The 18,969-nt window shown below is 35.9% G+C and overlaps 2 protein-coding genes across 7 annotated transcripts in view; one reads left to right on the top strand and one right to left on the bottom strand.

Moving 5' to 3' along the window:
• Positions 1-12,060, top strand: part of LOC6045096 — a 28,566-nt gene extending 16,506 nt beyond the window's left edge. For 3 of the 6 annotated variants that reach the window (XM_038254303.1, XM_038254304.1, XM_038254307.1), the window contains 3 exons: positions 6,556-6,702; positions 6,803-6,876; positions 10,773-12,060. In XM_038254303.1, coding sequence (XP_038110231.1) covers positions 6,556-6,702; positions 6,803-6,876; positions 10,773-11,219 — 668 coding nt within the window. In that variant the 3' untranslated portion in view covers positions 11,220-12,060. Of the gene's footprint in view, positions 1-2,771; positions 2,863-6,358; positions 6,463-6,555; positions 6,703-6,802; positions 6,877-10,772 lie in introns of those variants that run through there. The other 3 variants (XM_038254306.1, XM_038254305.1, XM_038254308.1) reach the window with 3 other exon arrangements.
• A 3,413-nt stretch (positions 12,061-15,473) lies between these two features.
• Positions 15,474-16,371, bottom strand: LOC6045093. Its single transcript, XM_001862468.2, has 3 exons — positions 16,327-16,371; positions 15,747-16,260; positions 15,474-15,683 (listed from the first exon to the last, which is right to left on the bottom strand). Exons 2-3 carry the CDS (start codon positions 16,219-16,221, stop codon positions 15,550-15,552), a joined length of 609 nt encoding a protein of 202 aa, XP_001862503.2. The 5' UTR covers positions 16,222-16,260; positions 16,327-16,371; the 3' UTR covers positions 15,474-15,549.
• Between the last annotated feature and the right edge of the window lie 2,598 nt (positions 16,372-18,969).

The following is an 18,969-nucleotide window of genomic DNA, read 5'->3' on the forward strand; positions in this document are numbered from 1 at the left end:
GAATTTTGAGGATCTGTGAAGATCAACAGGTGAGGCATGGTTAGCTGCACAAAATGGCGTTCTTAACTAAATCTGGCCAAAAATGCACGTACGACAAGTTAGCACGTTGGTGACAATTTATCGAGGTATTGTTTTTGAGATAGTATTTGCTCTGTTCTACAGTTTTAAAGCATAATCCTTTGTCCATTTATTTTTTTTTTGTATTTCAGATTCCCTATCAATTTTTTTTGTTTTCATATGTTTTGCCTTCCTCACCTCAATGAGGAAAGGCTATAAAATCACTCGAAAAATGAACTTCCTTATTCGACCTCGTAGACCCACCTTTACGTATACCTATCGACTCAGAATCAAATTCTGAACAAAAGTCTGTGCGTGTGTCTGGATGTGAGTCCGTGCACCGAAAAATATGCACACGATTATCTCCGGACTGGCTTAACCGATTTGGACCGTTTTGGTCTCATTCGATATGTCTTGGGGTCCCACAAGACCCTAGTTAATATTATTAAGTTTAGAAAAGTACTTCAAAAGTTATACTTAAAAAAATGATTTTAGCTAAACTTCGGAAGATTGTAAAAAGGGTGGTTTTTATAAGAAAACCCGTCATGCTATATATTGTTAGAAAGGTATTTGAAAGACCTTTTCAACGCGTTCAAAAAATCGAAAATCTGACAACCCCATAAAAAGTTATGAGCACTCAAGTGTAATTTATACACTTTTTTGAGGCTGGATCTCAAATATCTTGTTGAAAAAGTTGTCCGGATCTATTATGCGACCCATCGTTAGATAGGTAATCAAAAGACCTATCCAACAAGCCCAACAGATTGAAGATCTGACAAACCCATTAAAAATTATAAGTACTTTAGTGTTTTTAATAAACTTTTTTGAGGCCGGATCTCAGATATTTTGATAAATATAAGTGTTATTTATACACTTGTTTGAGGCTGTGTAGTGTGATCACTTTATAAATGCGAGGAAGGCACCAACCACCTAAAGGTGGATTAAGTTACGTTTTTTTTTAAATATTCAATCGCAACAAAATGCGTCAAATCAAATCAAAATAATGGGGATATTAATCACAGAAACCTCAAAGTTGGGAAAGTCGCATTAGGCAAGTCAAATCACCAACTCGTTTTTTTTCTTTCCTATGCTTTTTGAAAATCAATAAATGATTTATGGAGATATTTTGAATAAAAGCTTGTTTAAAGGTTAGGAGGATGCCATTCAATCCTCATAGTTACATCGAACGATATTTCAAAAAAAAAAAAAAAATGTAAATGGTTACTATAATCCTTTTGTCATAAATCAAATAGGAATATTAACAAGAACCACAATTTTCAAAAAAAAAATCATAACTTGGTACCATTTAAACCAATTTTAACATGCAAAGGAAAGGTGAGTGATTGGGCTTTTAGAGATAAATAGTTTGGCTTTTTAAACTCTAGTCAAATGTTTCAAGAGGTCTTATAAAACTTGAATTACAGTTTTTGAATTTCTCGGACAACTTTTCATAACATAGCTTAAAATAGAGGAGTAAACTAAAAAAAATATGGATTTTATTATTTGGGCCAAAACAGCGCGCCACCTGAATTTTGGGCTCGACTGGACAACTTTTTTTTTCGAATCTGGCTGTTTTCGTGAGGAATTTCTGTTAAATAAAAAATAAACAAGAGATTCCCAATACAAATAAAAATATTAAAATAAAAAAAGAGATTTTTTTTTTTTAAAAACCTATCTTCGTTTTAGCATTATGATTTTACGTTAGGGTGACACAAAAAATTGAAATTTTTTGACACAAAAAATTGAAATTTTTGGAGGAATCTGAAGAGATACCTCCTGGCTTGATAAGAAATAACAAGTAACTGGGCCAATTTTGAGCCAAATCGGTTCAGGTTAAGGAGTTGCTTTGTATCGTTGAAGTTTATATGGGGAAAATTGCTAAAATGTATGGGAAAAACATCGCTTCAGGATTTTGGCAGCAGGTGGCACAGGTCTCGCCCAAAATTGTCCAAGTGTGAGATTCTTGTAGGAAATTTAATTTCCTACAACTTTGTCCAAGGGTGCAAGAAGATCTGAGTTGATCCTGATGAGTTATTAGCAATGAGATGAAAAGAAATTGGCTTATTTACTTGAAAGTATACAAGGAAGTATATAATAAAATATGTTTTATTAAAAAAATCACCAAAAATCAGGATCAACTCGGATCGTTTTGTACCCATCGACAAAGATGTAGGAAATTAAATTTCCTACAAGAATCTCACACCTTGCACAGATACTTATTTTTGCCTAAGGAATCGAATCCGAGGGTATCCTGATGTCGATTTTTTAATTGTCACCCTATTGTACGCTTGTTTTCATGCCTTGATTTGGACTATTTAGAGATTTTTTAAAGAAATTTTTGTCCCGTTTTTGCAACAAAAAATGGTGCACATTTTTATACTTTTAGTTGGACTACAATCTCTCTGTTGATCAGGTTCAATTTAATTATTGTTCTACTGGCTTCACTGAAGGGTTATCTTATCACTCCCCCACTCAACTCTGATAGACATGTTCTATCTTGTTTGCAACAGGCTGTCCAATCAGTGCTAAAAATAACACCCCACCTGGATTGGCCAATACATGTCAAGGGTTGAAATTTCACAGCACCTTGCAAACTTCTACCAATCAGAGGTATATCATTTTCAATTTGCTTTGTCGTTCTATATCTCCTCCAGCCCAGATTTGCTCGCCGGCATTCCATTTTAGTGTTTGTTGTGAACCCAACTGGCTCACAGGTGTTTAAGGAAAGTTTCAATCCGAGCAGGGCTGCGATGGTGCTGGTAAACAACTCTCATCACCGTACGGCAGGTATTTGCTACCGAACAGGTAAATTAGAATAAAAGAGTCGTTTTGCAGACGATTTCGAATAATTTAAAACAGCAGAACCAGAATCTGCGTTTTCATTTCACCACTTTCAACAACTTTGCCACATTTAATCTTAAATCAAACAAGCGTCGTCATCACTGTTGACAGCCCGGTCGTCAAGTACTTGAGTAAATCGATTCGCGCGCCAACTTTTAACTCGTAGGTGATAAGTTGCCGTGTGCGCTAATCAAATCGGAAAGCATCGGCCAGAATGTGGTGGGGGGAGAGCAAACAACATCCCATTTCGAAAAGCTGGTAAACAAAATCCAGTTCGGGTCGACACCGTGTGGAACATTGTTACCCGTTTCAGGCAGTTACTTGGAGATGCTACTAACCGCCTACAACGGACAAATACGACGTCATCGGGCTAAGTGAAAAAAAAAAACTTGCCGGGCAATCGCATTCATAACGGATTACCCGGCGGTTTGAGGAATTCTCACGCTGGATCGAGTGTTTCACAACACTCTTACTGATTGAATGTGTGTGATTGCAAGTTGGAAACCGGGAGAATGAAATCAGCTGCTATCAATGGCACAGGCTGACCTTAAAGAAAGTTTGGAAACTGACCAGGGTAACTTTTCTCTATTGGAATTTATGTTGGTTTAACCCTCAACTGCTCGTATGCCTTCCACCTCAACATATGGATTGTTATTCGAAGGCACTAAAACGTGCTATTTTGATTTTTTTTAAATATATTTTTTGGCATAGTCTAACGTGACTGTTTGTACTGCCTGTATTTTTGTTCACAATTTCTTATTTTTCCCATGCTAAGTACAAACATTAAGTACAAAAAAATGCTTCTTCTTTGTTATGATATTTATAAATTTTTTTTTTGAGTTTTTTTCTTATTCATATTTTACATCCTCTAATGATTGTCTTGTATCTATTTGCTGATTTTCATAATTTTTCAGTCAACTTTCAAATTTTTTGAATGTTTTTTTTTTGACATAAAATAAGTTGAAATCATACTGTCATCTAGGGCAAATTGGAATACATGGGGCGAAACGGGACAGCTGTTTGAACGCTGTTACTGTACAATATTAGGATGTTTTTGATTGGCTTAAAATAGGCAGAGTTTTAAAAAATAGTGCAGCGATTTTAAAATTTCAAGCTTTTTTGGCAAAAGTGTGCATTTTATGCATTTTACACTAGTTCAGTTGTTTTGCAATGATGAATTTCTAAAAAATTTAATATTTGACGAAAACAAAATTTTTTACGAAAATTAACTTTACGCGATAATAAACATCAAAAACTTTCAAAAACTCAATAGATTTTCAAATCAACACAAATTCCATTTCATTTCTATTTGTTCAGCTCAAATATGTTACAATAATGCTCCAAAGTGAACTGAAAATATATAATCGAAGATGGCGGCCAATATGGCGGTTGCATAATATTGAATTTATTCATTTGGTAAAATACATGGTTTCGAGGTTGCAGAATTTGAGCCTTATTTAAAAAAATATTTATTTTTTGTGAAAAGATTATCCGAAATTTTATGGAGAAATGAAAGGTATACAATTTATTTTAACTATTACAAACTTACAGTTTTCGCCAATAGTTCATTTTAGTTTGAGTTCTACATTGATTATTTGTAAAATTGTCCGGGGAACACGATGGTGATAAAATAAAACAAATAAAAGTATAAGGAATTGGTCAAAACTGAATATTAACACTAAAAACATTTAAATATAATATATGTGGGCATTTAAGGGTTACATTTTATTTTCATCTAATTTCTAGGACAATTGGACAAATGCAACCTGTAGAAAGTCTTTTTTTTAAATAGTTGCAAAGTTATGATTAAAAGAAAAAAGTTTCTTATAAAATAGTCGAAAGTAGAGGGATGGTCCAAACAGCTCCAAACTTGGGATTTCTGATAATTATCGATAGATGAACGTTCCCTCCAAGTTAGGTAAAAATCGGTGAAGGTCGAGTCCAAAAGTGTTTACTTGGAATGACCCTTTATATTAAATGCATGTAAATATTCAATAAATAATAATAATTAAAAAAGGAAACATGCTAATGATACATAATTAAATTCATCTTCTGAATTTCAAGAGAAAAATTAACGTTAAGAAATGTTATGAAATATCATACAAATTGTAGCGTTTCTACGAGCTTGGAAAATTATGGGATAAAGTTTTAAATTGTATCAAATAAAATAACAATTAAAAAAAAACCCGTGATATCGTCGCATATGCTTCTTTTTTCCCGAGAAATACTAATACTTTCCAGAGTTGTCACCCAATAGTTTGTAATATTTATTCACTGTTTCCAGCTTATTTGTTTTTTGTTCTTAAATTTTATTTTATAAGTTTGATGTTCTGACTTTTTGTTTTATTCCAAAAAAATCTATAAGTTTAAACTGTTATTGTTTTTCGAAAATAATCTAATAATTTCAGAAAATTTAGGACAAAATTTCAATATTTTTTGAGGAAAACTCTGTTAATTGAATTGAGTTTTTCAAATTTATCAACAATATTTATGAATATCAAGGTACAGAGAAACCTTTTTTTACGCGGTGGCGTTACGCTTTTTGTTTCACAAGTAGCTTTAATCAGATTGGAAAAATGTTGCGTCTTTCTAGAAAAATCGACAAATTAGAACAACGTAACGCATCGCGTAAAAAAAGGTTTCTCTGTAATTATTTCTATGAGAACTGTTGATTCAAGACAGAAGTTGGTATTTGTGTAAATCTTCGTTGTAATTAAATTTGGTTTTCAAAAAAAAAAAATAGACGTTAAAAAAACAATTTCTTATTAATTTAAAAATTTTTATAATAGGGGATCATTTCTACTTCATACAGAGAGCAGAATTTTTTGTAGTTGATACAATTTTAAATAGTTTTGTACATTTCATAACAATGAGATATTTGTAATTATCAAAATAGAAAAATACTGAGTTTCATATCGTTTTTATTTTATTTTCTGAATTTTTATCTATTTACAAAATTTGTCGACCATAATCTAAAATTCGAATAACTCATTGATTTTTTTTTGTTTTCAAAATATATTTTTGATTATGTTATTGTATGTCTATTGAAAAAATACACAAAATCATTTTCCTCCTGGTTTATTACATTTTCATTTACTACTGTTAGAATCAACGATTATATTTCGATCAATGGTCTATTGAAACCATTAACCCCCAAACTTCCGTAACTAATGCACGAAAAGTTTCAAAACAAAACAAAACTATCTCACCTCGGACGTCATCACTTCCATGTCCAAAGTACTTTTACTCCAACGAGCCCCGAAACGGGGGGCGTCAATTTCCAGCACGCAAATCATCACTCTGGGTGAGGAAATACCACCTGCTAATCGATGACGCCGCCTCCGCCACGGCGTTCGACACACTACTACGTCACACAGTGTTGACGCGTCGCGACGTTGGCTGTTCACGCCTCAGAACTGCTGCTGTATAATATCATTTGCCTCCGACCGGGAGCGCTCAGTTGCCGTACGAGATTCGCTCGATAGAGAGTCGTTCTATATTGTGAAGATTGAATAATTATTTTAAGTAGTGATTTTCTAAAACACGTTTTGAATTTTTGATTAAGTGAGTGCTGTTTTGGAGTGCGATTAACTGCTTGAAATTTAAATCATTTTTGAATCAAATTGTAATTATGATCGTTTCTCTCTTGATTTCCAGTAATGTCCCTAGAGGAGTCGCGCCGAACGCAGCGCCCCTACCGGTATGGCATGATACTGCTGTGCGTGGGCGCCCTGGTCAACTGGCTGGGCCTGGCCGAGGACTACGCGGAACCGATCCGGTACACCGGGGTGGCGTGCATTTTGGGTAAGTTCTGGTTGGAGTGACCGCATTCAATGAAGCTGACTAATCTGTGTGGGAAACCACCTCAACGTGTTTTTTTTTTCTCCCTTCTTTTATGGAATAGCCGGAGCCTGTCTGATCTGTACGGCGATGTGCTGCTGGTTGCATACTCCAAATCGAGCCGGGTCTTCTGCGGAGGTGAGTTTGTTGCTCAAGTGCAAGGGGGATTCAGTGGGAAGAGAGTAGTGTAGTGTAATGGTACGTCATACGCGAAGTGCCGTGGCTCTGTCGCTATGAGCGCGCGGGTGTTATGAAATTGGAGGGCTTGTGAAAGAAGGTGATTATTGGTGGTATTGAGGTGATAAAAATAGAACTCAACAAAACCTGCATTACATTTAGGAGTGATATGACGATGATCTTAATATTGAGCAGAATGATTTAAAAAATCAATAATTTAACATAAATTATATAAACAAACTGAAACAGTATTGAAAATCAATTGAATAATGGATTTTTATTGTCTTTTCAAAACACTTGAATAAACATGTTTTTCTGATAATCAAAATACACACCTCAATCAACTAATGTTACGTATGGTGAAGCAAGCCAGTATGTAATCCTAACAAAGCAAGTTATTGAAAAAAATTCTGAAAAGCTACAAAATCGATTAGGCAATGCAGCGGCCTGTATGCATGCCAAATGTTTTGTGTATTTATACTATACATTCATGGGGGTTAAAAAAAGAAGTATGAAATTTTAAAAACAAGCCACAGTCAGATACATTTGAATGCAGTTGTTTTGCAATCATTTTCAAAAAATGTAAGATTTAAAAAAAAAACAAAATCTAAGCAAAAAAAAAACTGCGGTACTGTGCATCGAAAATTATAAAAAATTCAAAAGATTTTTTAATAAACCCAAACGTACCCAAATGATTCTAAACGCAAGGGAATTGCACTAAAAAATCCATTTCCATCCAATTTTGAAGTTTTTTGAAAAAAAAAAATTATTTAGCTCCTCGATTTTTCGGGTCGATTGTGAGGTTTAGTTGGTGCCGAAAACCTTTAAAAATATTTGTACCAGCCATAGGCCGTTGCAAATATTTTTTGAAGTTTATGTCCCTCGACTCTGGTCGTGGTCGAGGGGAGGGGGGCAAAAAAATAAAAAAATAAAAAAATATAAAAATTGAATTTACAAGCCATGGTCTCAACATTTGAATGCCAAAAGTGTTTTAAAATGCATTTTACACCTGCCCAGTTGTTTTGCAATCATTAGTGTAAAAAATATGCAAGTATTGAAGAGATTTTTTTCACTAAAATTGAAAATATTTTTGATCGATCCCAGACATGCTAAATATGATTTTGAATGCAGGAAAATGCATTTATACTTGTTTTCAGTTGGTTAGACTTTTGTTTCCTTTGAAATTTTGAAGTTTTTTGAAAACATATTTTTTGCCCCCTGATTTTTCAGACCGATTTTGAAGGGGGGGGGGGGTGACATAAACTTTGAAAAATATTTGCAACGGCCTTATTGAATTTGAAATTTTGTCAGCTTGAATCAAATGTTAAAAATATAGTGTGGCTGTTAGAATTTCTGAATCATTTGTTAAATGATCTCTTTAAAAAAAAAATATATATATTTTTATAGGTAATATCCCTAATTTACCACAACCCATGATACATTTTATTATACATTTTTTTTTTGTGAAAATCAAATCAAAAAATCTGTTTAAAATGAAGAAAATACAAAATATAACACGGGAAGACAACGATCAATGTTTGTTATAGTTTATTTTACTTGGACAAATTTAAACACACATTTTTGTATTTAATGGAGTCTTTTTGTATATTGATGTGGTAATTTTAGATTTAACATTGTTTGAAGAACATTGCAAAAATTTGGGCAGAACTTTTTTTTAAATAAAAAAATTGATCAAGTCAATACATAATTTTTCAATGTTAAATTAAATTTTCGGGAAAAAATGTCCATGAAGTTTTAAACTTTTCTATTTACGCATATGTTTTTGCTATGAAACTTCACCGCAACATTTTTTTGATATTTTTGATTTGATAAGAAAAAAAACCATTTTCAAACCAAACCATGAAAATTTTCAATTGACAATGTTTCATTTAAAAGGAAACAATTTGAAATTCAAAAATAAGGTTATTTTTTCCTAAAGTTTAACACAGTTTTGAAAAGAAAGGTTTTCAGGAAAATATCAAACTTAAAGTTCGATGCCAAAGTAAAGGAGAAAATGCAAAATTAAATTTCTTTGAGCGATTTGTCATTTTTTCAATTTATGTTTTGAAATCAACTTTACCGATTTTTTAAAAAATAAAAATGTTTTTGAAAATTTATTAATAATTTTAATGACCGATTCTTAGCGAAGCTACACTAAAATGTCACATTTTTCAATTTTTAATATGATTTTTGATATGAAAAAAATCATTTTTATTGTGATGCAACAATTGCAATGTGCTTTAAATGCCCTTTGTTACCTTAAAAGCCAAGAAAATTGACCAAAAGTGGTCTGCAAGCCATTGTACGGGAGAGGAGTTTTTTCATAAATCTGCTCCTTTTGTTGTCCCGTCACGAAAAGAAATGGCTGGCAAAAACTGAAATTTCATCCAATTCTTTCAGTTCAAGGAGCAAAAGATTCGTTTTTTAATTTGTGATAATGTGTAGAAGAGCAAAAGTTTTTTAAAACCAAACTGGCAAAACTGTAGCGATTTTTGTAGTGTGCCTTTTAAAAGTCCAGTTTTACGATGTTGTCCCGTCACGCTACATTTTTATTTCAGGGGAAGCACAGGTAGTATATGGTTCATTCTGCATGATATTTCTTTATAGAAAAATCAATTATCTTTCCAAATATGTAAAAAAATTGGGGGGTTTCTTCTTTTATTTTGCCACTACAGCCAAAACGCTGAAAAAAACTTGGATTTTTTTTGAAAAGGAGCCGAAGAATCGGTCTAATGCACATTTTATGCACCATACAAAATGCCTACTTATTTATTAATTGACACATTTCACTCATGCTTTTCATTTTTAAGTTCCTAATTTCTGTGTAACGGAACTTTAAATTGCCAAGACATAACAAAATATCTGAATCATTTTTGACCTGGTTGATCACATCAACTGAAGAAAAAAAAATGTTTTTTTGAATGCTCACTAAAGGCAATAAATTTGAAAATGACAATACTTCTGTTTTTTTTTTGCTTTAAAATTAATGTTAAATAACGATAGTTATGTGAAAATTTCTGACCTTCAAAAACTCAATATTTATTACACTAAGGTCAAAATAACTTTTTCAGTACAATGATTTGTTGTGACATTAAAATCTATTATTCAAATAAAAAGAAAGCAATTAATATCTCAAAAAGCTCAATTGATATGAAATCTATGTGTTCAATTAGCACTGTTTCGAGATGTCATGCTTAAGTAAGTCTAGAAATCCTTTTCGATATTAAATATATACATTTGTTTAAAAATGACTTCCATACAAGTATTTCGAAACATATTTACGAACATGATTTTAAAATAATTTTAAATTTTCAGAAATAAAATGTTCTTAATATTATCGATGATAATGTTTACTCTTTAAAAATAGTATACTTGTTTTAAACCCTTTCAGGCCTGATAAGTCATATATGACCCAAAAATCAAAATTTCCAAAACTGGCCTATAATTCTCGTTTGGTCATAAACTCATAAGAATCATTTTCCATCATTAATAAAAAAAACAATGTTTAATAAAATTCAGGCCTGAAAGGGTTAAAGCAGAGAGTACACTGTGGTTAAAGTACTTCAATTGAGTGCATTGAATAAGATAGTAAGCATTGATAGAAATTGCAATGAAATCACATTTTTGTCACATTGCATCAGAACTCTGTAATTTTCCATTCCAGGAATAGAGACTTAAACTCGTTTGTAATAATTTATCAATCACGCCCGAAAATCACACCTTCATGAAATGTCGTTCCGTTGTTTCTTTTTTCATCCCAATGTGAGTCAAGGTGAACTAGTCTATTCATATGTAACGTTTAATTCTGTATCACTAAATTTTGCTTTCTTTCTCCACCTCTCCAAAACCCATTCCAGAACGACGACCCGGTGCACGTGATCAGCGCGGCCGAGGAGCGTCGCTGCGAAAAGCCACCAGACTATGACAGCGTCGCGGTGGCACCACCCAGCTACGACGACGCCATCAAGCTGGACCCGGCGGCGCTACTCCATCTGTCCATGTCCGTCTCGATGCCACCGCCACAATCACAACCCTCCGAAGCCGGTTCACCACCGACAACCCAGGCCACAACTCCCGCCCCGACGACCAGCAGAACGTTCAACTTTGCGAGCATTTTGGGCCGATCTTCGAGTCAGGAAGCGAGTCGGGCCGTTCCGCGTGAGGAGGTTGCCAGCTTCGGTACCGAGAACGAAAAGCAGCAGTACCTGCAGGAGAAGCCACCGCCGTATGACGCGTCGGCACCGGTTCCGGCCAGCATAGTGGCGGCCATTCCGGTCCAGTCGCCGGTATCCGGCAGTAACTGAAGGAAGCGGAAGTGATACGGAAGGAGTCCTCAAATACTGCCCGGAAGGCACATTCTTTCGCTAGAGGGGGAGTGTGCGTTGCCAAAAAAAAGCAGTGAACGTTAAGGCTGTGCTCAACTTGTTTATACCTTAATAACTACTTATTACTTAATCGGTTAAGAATACCTAGCCCTTAGTGGTGTAGAACAAACGCGATCGCACAGAAACGTCCCAGGTGAAAGCCCAAATCGGTGTGTTTTCTCAAAACGCAGTATTACTAGGCCAAACGATCCGTATCGAAGAAAACAACTCCGCACGAAACCTGTTCGTTTGCCGGTTCGTGCCAAGCTGGAACCGGAAAGGAATGGTGCTAAACGATCCAACATGGCTGGAGCCCCCCGTTTAAAAAAAAAAAAAAAAACAGAGAGGAACAATTCGCTTGAGTGAATGGTGATCGTGTCTCTGCTTATAAGCCAGTGTTATAGTTAGTCGAAAGGCTTGGAGAATCGAGCGCGCGAATTATCGCACCCGCCAGTGAATTGCATTAACCCACACAAGAAGTTGGGCGCCGACGGTCAGGTCTGGTCGGGGTGTTGCCAAGTCAGAAGAGTTGGTCGTTTTTGGGAGAGATTGCGCGGTGACCTGAAGTGCGTTGCGAGGCTAAGCTAGAGCGAACCTGCAGTGTAAATATAGAGGAAGAATGTTCGACGATTGTACTTAATCACGTTATAGTTAGGATAGGCGAACAGTCAATTTAGTTTGTTACGAAACTATGTACGAATTTAGCGATGCGTATGAGGGATATGAATGATACGCATGTGACTAAGGTGAGAATAAAAATGACCCTTTGTGATAAAAGTTACGGAACGTTTGAAGCTAAGAACTCTAAATATCACAGCCCACAGTGAGTCTTTTGTGGCTTATCGTATGCTTCTGTTGAGAAAAATTTGTTCAACTGAACTAATTCTGAGAAATTGCAATCTAAATTGTTAACAGAACCAAACACTCTTATCTAAATCTCTTACTAAGAAGTGGTTTGTCTAAGCAGGATGACGTAAACTGAAATCTTTGATTTTGCCATTAACTTGTTGGAATAGAGTATTTTTTGCAATCAAATGGGACGTCTAGATACTGACGTAAGATGGAAGTTTCCTGAATCCTAATCATGAAATGTTTTTTGTAAGGCTGGTAACGAACAGGAAATAGGGTACTTCTGTTAACCTTTAACTTTTCAAACTTTTAACGTAACGAATTTGGTGAACTCTGCCGTCATGTTGATCATTTGAAGATTTATCCACTCCCGGGCAGACGGTCATAACAAAATTCATACCATTTCAATAACAAATACTGTTAAAATAACAGAAAGTGTTATGAAATCTTCTTGAAAAATCCATTTTTACAGTAGAGTTTAATAACAGTTTATGTTTTCATAACAAAATATGTTATTGGTATAATAATCCAATAACAACAAAAAAATCATAATGACAAATAACAAATCTTGTTATGAATAACATAAAATGTTATTGGCCTAGTATTTTCAAACATCAAAAAACCTTTTTTCCCAAATTATTTCCATCTGCTAGGGCTGCACAGTGGTTCAGATCGCAAAATTAAAAGAAAAAGAATTTTCCGAAAAATGATGAAGTTTTGGAGCTATGGTGTCTTCAGAAAAGATGTTGCAAATAAGGAAGGGCAACTTAAAATTTGGTTCAAAAATAGGGTGGTTCACGATTAGCGTGATGTTGAAAATCTATTTTTACCGGAATATTTTCGGTAATTTTTACGTCTTCTAGGAAGTTGTTAGGTTCGCCAATCCAAGCAACTTTGTTTTAGCACGCAATCTACGACAAAATTTAGAGAAAGCATCTGAGCAAACCTTTAAAAATCTGTTTTTTACGTAGCAATTCAGGGTTAAGTTTTAGAGATAAGTGATGTTTCGGGTACTTTTAGACCTCTGAAACATTTTTATATTTTGACAGGCCAATTTGGATATAAGGGTAAAAAGTTTTTTTTTTTCTTAACTTATTTTTATTAGGTGCTGTGACCAGGTTGGGACCGAGGATCGTTAAATAACTAATACATAACAAAAAATAAACAACTCCTTAAACTCCATACTTGGAGATCATGTAACTGACGAGGGTTACTTGGTCCAAGCGGGTCTTGCAGGTCTTGAACCTGCCGATGTACTCGGAGAAAATCCCCCACAGCTCAGCCGAATTGTAGAGTACCTCCTCGGCTTCCTTCTCCGTGGCTCCACCGTCTTGGGGGCCACCTTGGCTGCTTCCTGCGGGACGAGGGCGATCCTTGGATTTTCCGTCCGAAACTGTGCCCGGCAGCGGAGGGAACTCCGCCGGCGTAAACGCCGGAACTGCTGGACTCTGCTTCTCCGCCTTCCTTGCCGGCGGTTTCGGTTTCGACGCCTGCTGGCGCCTCCGGATGAAGTCCGCACGCTTAGGGCAGCTGCGGTCCATGGCTTCGTGGGCTCCAGAGCAGTTGGCACACCGTTTCGGCTCGGCTTCTTGGACGTTGCACTCGTCCGTCTTGTGGGGACCCCCACAGTTGTTGCACCTGCCTTTCAGGTGACAGTTCCTGGTTCCATGACCCAGCTGCAAGCAGTTCCTGCACTGGGTCACGTTCGGCCGCTTGTTCCGGTAGGCCTCCCACCGGATGATAGTGCTTGCCACAATTTTCATTGCAGAGAGCTTCTTCAGATTGGTGTATCCCTTGGGGAAGACCACAATGTACGGAGTTTCGTCCAAGGTGCACTTTTCCTTCCGCTTGATGGTATGCACCTCCAGCGCGTCCAGCTTGAGATCCCTCTTCAGAAGGTACTTGACCTCGTCCGGTTTCAGTTCATCAGGAAAACCTCGAAGAACCACCCTATGATTTCGTTTGCTCCGCCGATCGTGGGTGTAGAATTCCACTTTCTTCTTCTTGAGTAGCTCTTGCAACTTATCAAAATCTTTGACAGAGAAGCAGGTCACCTTGGTTCCAAATCGGGTTAGTTTGTAAATCGGTTTGAAACCAAGTTTACAACTTTCCACTATTGCCACGAGCTTGTAAAAATCCGTGGTGTTCTTCACCACCAAAGGTGGTTGCTTTTGTTTACCTGCCGACTGGCCGGGTGGTGGAACCGCCGGGGCGTCCCCTCCTCCTGCTGGGCTGGCATTGTTGTTGTTTTTGTTATCCGCTAGCGAGCTGAACTTGTTGTTGTTGAGCAGGGTCTTCTCAACTTTTTCTCCTTCGATGCCGATTTCAGTGACCTCGCTGGACTTCTTCCGCTTCCGATTCCCGCAGACGGGACGAAAATCTTCCTCCTCGGAGGATTCCTCCACCTCCATCTGTCAAAAACTTCCAAGCACGCGAGATGACAACACGAGCAAAACACGTCTTAACTTGTCGCTGGCTGGCGACTGAGTGGGGTTAAAAGTTACAACCGTTTAAAGTTAAGCACTTTAAACGCTGAAAAAATCCCAGAGGTAATTTTCTTTCAAATTGAGAATGTCTAATTTTCATAGGAAAATTGCATGGGACCCCCCTAACGAAATTCGAGAAATGTCCAATTATATGTTTACCATGTAATTTTGCCCGCTGAATCTGAATCTGAAATCAGAATTGAGTTATGTCAAAGAATCGAGTTTTGGTCATATTTTGGGGCAGTAATTTTTTTTAAACTTCAAAAATTAAATGGAATTTAAGTACAATCAGCTGACATCAATTTAAAATGCATTTCTCTGCGTTTAGAATCACTTTTAGCATGTTTGATTTGATTTAGAAACCCTTAGAAGTTTTGAATATTTTCGATGTTTAAGTTTTTTGTTCGCTTTAATTTTTGTTTTCGTTAAATCTTTTATTTTTAGAAAATTAATGATTGCAAAACTACTAAACTAGTGTAAAATGCATTTATTTAATTTATTCCGTTCTTTTAAATTAAAAAAGTTGTTCAAAATGAACTTAAGTCAAAAACCTGACAAAATCTTTCAATATCTGGCACAGGAAGAATCTTTATTCAGGCTGACGCTTGAAAATCTGGCATTTCCTGATTTATCTGACAACCCTGATCACAAGGGTGCATTGCGAGATACGGGAAATAGAAGCGGCTTGTCAAGTATAGCAAAACGGTGAAAATGTTACTAAATTTTTGCGATTGCAAAGAAACCCACCTAATTTTTAGCTAAGCAAAACGGCTCAGCGTTCTGTTCTCATTTTTTTTTGTTGGAGTACACATTGTGATTTCATTTCTCAATCAAACAAAAAAACATTTATATTTTTCATCAAGAGAAGTTTAATTCGTATTCTCTTCATTATCACAGTTTGTTGCAGCTTTGTTTGAGCGAATAACAATTCTCAACTATTGTGGAATTTTAAATTCCATCTCCAGCATTTTTATTAAAAAATAGTTGACATCATTTCTACTTGAAAGCTGCTCCCAAAGTGACACGTGCAAAATTAATTCAGCTGGGGTGATAGAGTGGCCAATGTTTTCTAAAACAAGAGAAAGAAAATTACCTACGTTGAAAAAAAAGCCTTCAAACCATAGAACCATACCGGCAATCGTCCTCCTGACTTCCAACTCCGACCTCATACAGCCGCAAACGCTTCGCATTCCCTCGATGACCCTCCCCAAGCTCCAACTGCGCCCAACAATCTCCTCCTTCATCAGCACGTGCAGCACCTTCAGCTGTTCCACCAGGGTCTCGGCGCTTTTCAGCACATCCTCCAGAATCGTGTTCAAAATGGACAAATTCTTACAGTACAACTCCAAGTTCGCGGGGTATGGATTTGCCTCCGGTTCTTTCCCGGATCCCGCATCCAGCACACCCTTTTTGACGCTCTCGATGGCGTTGCAGTACTGGGAGCCCTTTTGGACGGTGGATTGCCACTTTTTGAACAGTTCAAGGAACTTGGCGATCGCATCCGATACGCGTGAGGCACCTACCGTGCTGCCGGAAGGGGACGCCGGCGTACGGGGCGATTGAAGGCGGGTTTTGGAGACGTTCAGGCGGTCCGGCGTGGCGGACATTTTAATATTTCGGTATTTGAACGGATATTTACAGTGTTGCTAAAATCGCAGATATTAAACATTTTATTAAACCGTTAAAAAAATGATTTATTGAAATCAACTTACCGCTATTAGGATTGTTTACATTCATAAAATAACACTGCGTTCATTTGACAGCTCCCATACGGGTCGGTAAAGCAGCGCGAGCACGTGCTGCCAGCACTGAACTAAAATTCACGCGCTCTGCGCAGGTCCTCTAGTACTGCGATTTTCAAACTGACCGTTATTTATCGTTTTTTTTTTCGGTTGGAGTTTTACGGAAAAGATATTAGGTATTTTGTAAAACTTGAGTAGGGGAAATATACCCATTTTAATCACACTAAGCCGTTCGACCAATTCTCATCACTTTTGCCGTTTTCCGCTATTAAATCAACGTTTACAGATGTGCCAAGAATGAAGAGTTGCTTGCTCACTTTTATTTGAGCTATTTATTCCTTTGGAACAGTTAAAAACACTTTATTTAAGCTGTAATTCATGATCAAAGTGCTGATAGGCCGATAATGGAAATAGGCTGAAAAAGGGTAGAGTTCCCCTAGACCTCATTAGTTTACCGAAAAGATTGTTGGGAGACTAAAAAAAGCAAAGTCTCTGCTCATTTCTAGGCGTCCGAAGGTTATGAGGGGTGAGTCACCCAAAACTTCTTTAACGCAAATGGACCGACGTTTTACTTCCCCATCTGATAGAAGGCCAGGACCATTTTTTGAGGTACTTTTTAACAGTGTTTACACTTTAAAGTGGTATCCAACCTTGTGACCTTGCTAGTCAAATTGAATTTTTGAGGTGATGTCTTAATGTTTCCAAAAGAAAGTGATGGAATAGTTTTTAAATCAATGTTTGAATTAATTTGTATAAGGTGAAACGGGAAGGCGGCGCCATTTTAACTTCACCTACACCTACACCTCTAAGAAAAAGCGGAGGCTAAATAAGTCGATAGCAAGCAATCTGTTCAGTTCAGAAATTTTAAGTTGATCAGAAGTTGTCCCAGAACTGGCGCCCCTTTCACCTTTATTGATTTTTTTTGTTTTTTTTTTTTCTGAACATCAACCTACTTTGAAATGTGGGAAATATTATCGAATCGAAGTTTTACTTGTTATATTTAAAAGTTTTAAATTAAAACTATTTGAATAGTTTTCTATCGATTGCAATAAGATATTTTGCTATTGCTGGCATTTTCTAACAAGATTTTATTGCTAAAATTTGAAAGGTAGTTCTTAAAGAAATGTTACAAAAAATCAAAGATAGCCTTTCTTACATATTCTTTCAAAACATTGATTATTCTTTAAACAATAAAAGACAAATACAATAATTATATAATTATTTAATATAAAAGATGTGACAAAATATGTATTTGAATAGGAAAGAATTCAATCGAAATAAAAAATATTGAAATAACATTAAAAAAAAATATTTTCAATGAATATAATAAAACATAAGACCAACCCAAATGATAGATTTAATTAAAATAAATTTGCAACGTTTGATTGGTATAAAAGACATGGACATAAACAACAAATGAATCTATGTTCTCAGATTTTTGTTATCTGAGTGTCACTAAAATTTGTTAATCGTTATTATGTTTATTGTTTATCATGCTGGAGGTTGGAGACACCTGACGGAAGTATTCAATAAAACTAAAGCCTGTGAGTAATATCAAGTCCATGTAATTTCGAAAAACGTAAAAGTTTGATTTAATTTGTTTGAAAAATTAAAGTTTTCATTTTTTAAGATTTAAGGATTTTTCCGGTAAGTAGGTACATTGAATCTTCTTTGGGGAAATGTGAAAAAATGAGAAAAAATAAAGAAATGCAATCCATGAACAAATTGTTTAAAAAAATTATACAATTAATTAAAAAAACCAGACTAGTAACATTTAAAAGATTCTCCGAGCATATCTACACAGAAAAAAAAATCATGGTAATATTACATCTGGGAAGGGGTACATCTTTTATGTCAGAAAAAAGGTGTAATTTTACCTCTGAAAATGTGTAATTTTACCACTTTTCTGGTGTAATGTCACTTTTTCAGTCTAAATTGAGGTAAAATTACATCATAAAAGAGGTAATATTCAACCTTCCAAAATTACAGCTTCCAAATTTACATTATTTTTTTCTGTGTAGCAAAACAATGTAAAAGAGTCTAGGCCACAGTGTAAACAATGAGTCTATCCTGCACTCGTCAGTTGATGTTTATATTAGGAACGAGCAGGAAAGACTCTTTGTTTATACTTCGGCTTCGGCCCCATTACAATGTTTTGCTAGAAATTTTGTCCAACCCGAGTTGACCTGATCATCGTTCGTGTCACTGAACTCTGGCCAAATATTGATAGCTCCAAATACCGAAGAAGTGCTGCAGGTTGAAAAAACTACAAAATTGAAAAAAGCACGTGCCCGAAAAGTTTAACATTCTAATGCATACTGCACACACTAAACCGAGCTATATTTGCTAGAGTAGAGATGCAATTCCTGGAATTTTGCAAAACTGCTTCTAGCTGATACAGACGAAAGCGAAAAAGTTCACTACGTGTGATAGAGTTCTGATGAAACTCCCAGAAAAACGCTTTCCCCAATGCCAACCTAAGCTTAAGCAAAAGTTCTATCTAATAACTCCCGAAAGTTGGGGAACTAAATTTAGCAACGCTGGCAAACTTTTTCGCAGGGCAAAACAGAACTGTTTCTGTTTGAACTTTTACCCGGAACCTAGTTTTGCAAC

Source organism: Culex quinquefasciatus, chromosome 2 (genome assembly GCF_015732765.1).
Source record: "Culex quinquefasciatus strain JHB chromosome 2, VPISU_Cqui_1.0_pri_paternal, whole genome shotgun sequence".
NCBI classification, from domain to species: domain Eukaryota; kingdom Metazoa; phylum Arthropoda; class Insecta; order Diptera; family Culicidae; genus Culex; species Culex quinquefasciatus.

Bases quoted from the DNA above. Each gene is read 5' to 3' on its own strand.
- LOC6045093 (XM_001862468.2), bottom strand. From the start codon at position 16,221: ATGTCCGCCACGCCGGACCGCCTGAACGTCTCCAAAACCCGCCTTCAA. The intron at 15,684-15,746 runs GTATGGTTCTAT...CTCTTGTTTTAG, and splicing joins AGTCAGGAGGACGATTGCCG to AAAACATTGGCCACTCTATC.